The following is a 6681-nucleotide window of genomic DNA, read 5'->3' on the forward strand; positions in this document are numbered from 1 at the left end:
AAAGAATTATTTAAATTAGTTAAGTTATTAAACATATCACAAACATATTTATTTTCCTCACTCTAAAGAAAAGAGAAGTGCATATATATCTAAAATATATATGTCCTTTAGCATTTGTCGACAATATATTCATCTCGATGCTATCACTTCTTAACCTCTTACATCACTATCATTAAGTTGTACACCTAATTGTCCTTTGTCTAAGTTTACATAGACATGCATATATATGTTCACATGTGTGTACCTAAATCTAATGTGCAATTTGATTGTAGCTCATATACCTAATTTTAAAAAGTTTATTGCGTGAAACTTGTTTTACTTGGTATATGTGTACTATGAGTATGGCAAGACCATAGTTTCACATTTAGAAACACCTTTGAGTAATATGTTGAATTGTGAGGCTCGTGCTCTCCTCAATCAAGTTTGTTGTGTGGAACTTGTTGCGCACGCATGCGCGCGCGCGCACACACACACACACATGCACATGCACACAATGCATATGATAAGGAATAGCTTGTATATAGAGTTTTGTGAAACTTGTTTCACACATGCTTCCACACGCACATCCACACACACACGCACATGCATGCACGCGAACACACACACAATGCATATGATAAGGAATAGGTTGTATATAGAGCTACATTTAAGGAATATATTGAATTGCAAGGGTCAAGTCCTCAATCAAAATGGGTTAGTGAAATAAAATGAACCAAATTTAATTCCTAGTATGCTAAAATAGTACACATAATTTGTTTTAGCCACTTCCAAATTAGATTTAGTTGTGAATAATCCATAAATACGCCATCATAAAATAAGGTTGATAGTGATTGGACTCCTTCTGGCAATGATAATGGATGGTGCAAACTAACGTAAATGGTTGCCCTACCTAGCTTTGACAATTTCTCATTTCTCGTAAGGACAAGGAGAAAGAGGCTAGGACAAGGAGAGACAGAAGCTAGGGGGGTCCATCCTAAATACCACCCAAATGCCATTGATCTATGGGGTCGAAAGGACGATAGAGATCCTTCACTGCCACCCTATGCTAGTGCTTCATTTGTGTTTTTGTGTGACCATAATTTCACATTTAGAAACACCGTTGAGTAATATATTGAATTGTGAGGCTCGTGCTCTCCTCAATCAAGTTTGTTGTGTGGAACTTGTTGCCCACGTGTGTGCACGCGCGCACACACACATATATATGCACACAATGCATATGATAAGGAATAGGTTGTATATAGAGTTCTGTGGAACTTGTTTCACACACGCTTTCACATGCACATGTAGATGCACATGCATGCAAGCACACGCACACACAATGCATATGATAAGGAATAGGTTGTATATAGAGCTACATTTAAGGAATATATTGAATTGCAAGGATCAAGTTCTCAATCAAAATGGGTTAATGAAATAAAAGGAACCAAATTTAATTCCTAGTATGCTAAAATAGTACACACAATTTGTTTTATCCACTTCCAAATTAGATTTAGTTGAGAATAATCCATAAATACACCATCATAAAATAAGGTTGATAGTGGTTGGACCCCTTCTGGCAATGATAGTGGATGGTGCAAACTAACTTAAATGGTTGCCCCACCTAGCTTTGACAATTTCTCATTTCTCGTAAGGACAAGAAGAAAGAGGCTAGGACAATGAGAGACAAAAGTTAGGGGGGTCCATCCTAAATGCCACCCAAATGCCATTGATGTATGGGGTGGAAAGGACAATAGAGATCCTTTACTGCCACCCTATGCTAGTGCTTCATTTGTTTTTTTGTGTTTTGTTCTATGGGCTCTGTATCTATATTTTTATGATCTGAACTATATATATGCATAATTTGATCTCCAGGGCCTACCTTTTTTACTTTGGTGTTGGTTAAGCTCCAGATAAAATGCACAAAAGACCAAAAAAAAATTAGTGAAACTTTTTTTTGCAGATTTATGGAAAATAGTGATTCTTCCTCAATTTTTTGTTGTTTTCGATCACAAAATAAACAGATCATAAAGAACAAATGTTGAAAATTTTAGAAACATCCATTATGTTTTTAATTTTTTGAATTTTGATAGTTTTTAATTTATTTTTTTGGAAGAACTTAGCAGTAGCATCCAACTTAGCAGTAGCAGCATCCTTTGAAACTCTATTCACATTGTAATTGGCTCAAACTTTATTTCAGTTACTTTTTAAATGAAATAAAAATGAGAGGCACAGTTATGGGTGGTACGCCTTGGAAAATTATGGGTGGAGAAACAAGAAGTGCGTGATCCGGAGCAACTTATTTGGCTCCTGTGAAGGGTGTCATCTCCAATGGGACCTTATTTCATGGTGTCATTGCAATGATTAACTGGTGTACAACCACTCAAATTAGTTGCCTTGCTTTATGATTGGACTGTAGTCTCTTTTGGCTTTCTGTCATCATCTAGATCCCGCCTTGGAGTTGAAGAAACTTGCATGTGCATCAGAATATTTGGTTAAATCCTTCCTCCATATGACTTTGACATCTTTACGCCGTGTCTCTTTCTATGGCCCAGTCTCTGTGTTTTTTTCCATTGAAGTCAAGATCATCTTCACTGCTACTTGTTGCACAAACTGTGGCTGACGACATTTGTTTTAGTTCTTAAAGTAGATTAAAACTCAAACGATGTATCTGACAAAACAAGTCAAGCTCATATTTACTGCTACTTCCTGTATGACAACATTGTTTTAGCTTTTAGAATCGGTTAAGGATGAATGGAAGGAGTTTCGAGACGTTGTGCTGTGGGATTTGACAGACAAATGGAGAAAGAAGATCTTGTGTAGCTATTGAATCTTAAAGCCCAAGTTATTACATTAGGTAGAATGTCAATGGGGAGCTAAAGAAATCGATTTTACAACAATGGGGAACTCACGGTTCAGATTGTCCCATGTAATGCCCAATGTGTGGTTCTACAAGCTCAGAGACATGGGAAGGCTAAGAGAGTCTCAGAGAAGATTTCATCGCAGCACAAGTAGCAGAGATGAATCCGCCATTAATCTTTCCAGAAGCAGCTACCACTTCAGCAGAACTCAAAGAGTTAATGTGTTTCAGGCTGCCTCTCGCGAACAAGCAATGCAGAAAGCCCAAATGGGGGACAATGAGCCGGTGAAAAGCAAGGCGGCAAGCAAAGGGAAGAAAAGCAAAAGTGGGTTCTCTGTAGACTCCCGAATATCTGCAAGTTGCAGTTGCAGAGCAACTGTGGAATCTGTGTGGAAAAATGGGGAAAAAAATGAGGAATTTTGTAGCTCAGATGAACAAGAGGCTGTAGAGGATTTTCTTCCCAAAAAATCTCAATCTATGAAAAAGAGCTGTTGTACCCAATTCATGGAGAGATTTGAGCAAAACCAATTTGCTCTTGAATTGGAATCTAAAAGTGGAAATTGGAAGCTGCCAAGGCATCGATTCAATGTTGATATAAATTCTCCAGATCTGTACAGCATTTGGGCAACTGACATTGAAGAAAAACACAGATTTCTTCAGTATTTGGAGGAATGCAAGCCTTCCATAACAAGACCAAGGCACGGGCAGAGTTCTGAATATGGAATCCAAGAACAAAAGGGGGACGCTCAGAAAAAGTTTGTCCCTGATTGCAAAATGTCCGCATCAGGAAAAATGCAATTTTCCAATGATGTGGGTACTCGTGCATTCAAAAAGCAGGGCAAATCGAGGGGCAATTTGGGCAAAAACAACAGCAGAGCTTGTTCGCCAAATCCCAATGGAATGGATTGGAGAAGCAACAGTTTTGCAGTTGTGAAGTCCTCATCTGACCCGCAGAGGGATTTCATAGAATCAATGGTGGAAATGATAATCGAGAAAGATATTCATTGCTATGGAGACCTTCAGCGCCTCCTTGAATGTTATCTCTCCTTGAACTCGGCTGAAAATCATGAGATGATTGTCAAGGCATTTGAACGAGTTAGGTCAGAATTCATGCAAATGTCTTCTTCCCACTAAGTTTCTCCGCATAGGTGTATATAGCGAACAAGCATAGTTCTGTATTTGATGAGTAGATCTAGATGAGCTCTGCAATTCTCCTTCTTTGGTTCAGGAAGACACAGTGTACTGCGAAGCTGATATTAATGGTGATCTGTGCATATTTACTTTATGCTTGTACCATAATTGGTTGTTTCCCTTGGTAAATTAGATCGCTTGTACCATTTTCATAAATGCTTTTGTAAAAGAATATGGACAACATGTTTTCGTTATTTGTGGTACCTCTGAATGTACAATTATAGCGGGATTGATATAATTGAGAGAAATATAATTTAAGTTAGATAGCTTGTTTCGAAGACATATAATCTTGTTTGTTAAATTGATACTATTTTAAGATAAATAATATTATTGGTTGAATTAATTTTAGTCTTATTAATTAAATTGATACTATCTTTTGTCTAAAATTTGAAAGTAATTAATTTATGTAAAATTATAACATTTATCTTTAGTGTTTGCGGTAGTTGGTTTCTAGCTTTGGTCTTGGTCCTTTTGTTGTTTTTAGATGGGTTTGTCTTTTGTTGTTGGATTCTGGTGGGTGGCTTTTGTTTGGCATCCAGCGTGTTCTTTTGTTGTTGATCTGTTTTATGAAGCTCAAATGGTGTATCTTTAAGTCTTTGCTACTCCAAAGGGTTTCAGGAACCCTTCAAAACATGTTTTCTCTTAATAAAAAATATGCCTTAATTGTTATTATATACACGACAAATTATTAAATAGAAAATTGAATAATAAGAAAGATGTCCATGAATAATGCACAATATAGTTTTTTAGAATCTCGAAATTGTTGTTTTACTATTATAAATGTAAAATCAGATTTATATTTTTCCTTTTAAAAATGAGTAAACTAATAAATAATGATAATACAAAATTTTTGAAGCCAAACTTCATTTGTCATAGACCTACTTTATATATCAAAAGTTGTACCATAAAGCAAAAATACTCATACCTTCAAATTAGAGATTGTGTGACATTTGTAAGTTAGGTAACATCAGCTATCATTAAAAATATATTTGTATCACTACAATTCATTGTTTTATTAAACATGATAAAATCACTTTTTTCTAAAAATAATGTTTGGTATTATATTACAACTTTGAATTATATAGAGCTATAAGGAAATAGAAGAACCCAATAGATACCTAATAGAAAAATTAACTATTATTTATATAATTATACATATTGTATTGAACTAAGCATATAGGTTAATTAGTACTTGATAATAAAATTAATAATTTAATTATTAAATTGAAATGAGAATGGGTTAGAATTTTGTATGTCTTAGTAAATAATATATCTAATTGTATATCATAACGAAAGACTATAACAAAATTCTAAAATTGAATTATTGTTTAGAAGATTAAGACAACAACATATTGAAAAACAAATATTTGGAAAGAAATAAAGCTATGGCACTCTCCTCTAAACATCTCATAGTGCCCTTTGCAAAACTAGTTCTTCAACACCTAGGTGAAGATTGTTCTATGTTATTTAATATAAGAAAACAAGGAGTTGTGCAAGGATCAATGCATAACTAATTGGCAAGACTTTGCATGATGGCTTCCTAAAATCAACAAATTATACACAATTCATATCAGACCTTCTACCCAAACTTAATCAAGGCTTCTTTTACATATATTTATGCCAAAAAACTATACTAATTATTTGTAAAACAATTTGACCTCCATGATATTTAATCTAGTCATGGGTCATTATAATATGATAAAAGATAAAATGGAATATGAGTCATTTTCTTAGCAATTGGGCATTGGTTTCTAAACTTTGTGGTACATTTGACCACCATTTTACATTGATTTTAGCATGTAAGGGCAATGAATTTGAAAGGTGAAGGACTTGAGCAATACAAATCCACAAAACCCTTAGATCACCTAAATGCAAGAACTTGTCACAGAGAAGAAAAGACAAAGAAGAGTAAGGGTTTTGCTCTAAAAATATGGAAAATTATATTATCAGACTGAAAAGATGCTATGAAATTTACAATTGATCAATCCTTATAGAAAGAGATCGTAAAACCTAAAAGGGAAACCCTAAGAGGTAAATGACATTTAATAATTACTATTTAATTATTAAATGTAAATGCAAGTGCATAAAGAGAAATATTAAGAAGGGAGTAAAAGTAATTTAATAAATTAAATTAAATTAACCCTTTACTTCCCCCCCCCCCCCCCCCCCTTAAAATGAGCAACAATGCAGCTACAAACAATGCATGAAAAAAAAAAGAAAACTATAATGCCGAAAGAAAACTTAGGTCTTGACAACAAGGCTCGATGAGGTACCCAATCACAACCAAATCTCTATGAAACAAAGAAATAGGGAAAATCATGTGGGAAAAACACTACTCCAAAAAGAGATAGAAAGAAAGAAAAAATTACAAATGATATGTCTTGAGAGACTCTCTAAAAACTATAGGTACAATGAAACCCCCCATGATAGAGGCTTGAGAATCCATAGCCCCCACTAGAATGGCATAATTCCTTTTGTTGGGGAACAAACCAATGTGGCTCCAACCTAAAAGAAAAAAAAGACAATGGACAACAAGGATGAAACCCATGAATGTAAGGTAAATTGGAAGTCCTAGCTGATGCTCAAAGGAGAATGCATGAGAATCCTTAAATAGAATCTCCAATGGAGGTGGGATAAAAGGTTTGTTGAATCTA

The 6681-nt window shown here is 34.7% G+C and overlaps 1 protein-coding gene across 1 annotated transcript; it reads left to right on the forward strand.

The window, feature by feature from the left end:
• Nucleotides 1–2662: 2662 nt before the first annotated feature.
• LOC149567250 (uncharacterized) lies at nucleotides 2663–4221 on the forward strand. The gene has a single exon (XM_089820422.1). The coding sequence runs from the start codon at nucleotides 2876–2878 to the stop codon at nucleotides 3968–3970; it is 1095 nt and encodes a 364-aa protein (XP_089676548.1). The 5' UTR covers nucleotides 2663–2875; the 3' UTR covers nucleotides 3971–4221.
• Nucleotides 4222–6681: the final 2460 nt, after the last annotated feature.

This window comes from Cupressus sempervirens, chromosome 3, assembly GCF_028749045.1.
Source record: "Cupressus sempervirens isolate cs-2001-9-10 chromosome 3, ASM2874904v1, whole genome shotgun sequence".
NCBI lineage: Eukaryota > Viridiplantae > Streptophyta > Pinopsida > Cupressales > Cupressaceae > Cupressus > Cupressus sempervirens.

Coding starts and splice junctions, on each gene's coding strand:
- LOC149567250 (XM_089820422.1), top strand. CDS start 2,876: ATGGGGAACTCACGGTTCAGATTGTCCCATGTAATGCCCAATGTGTGG.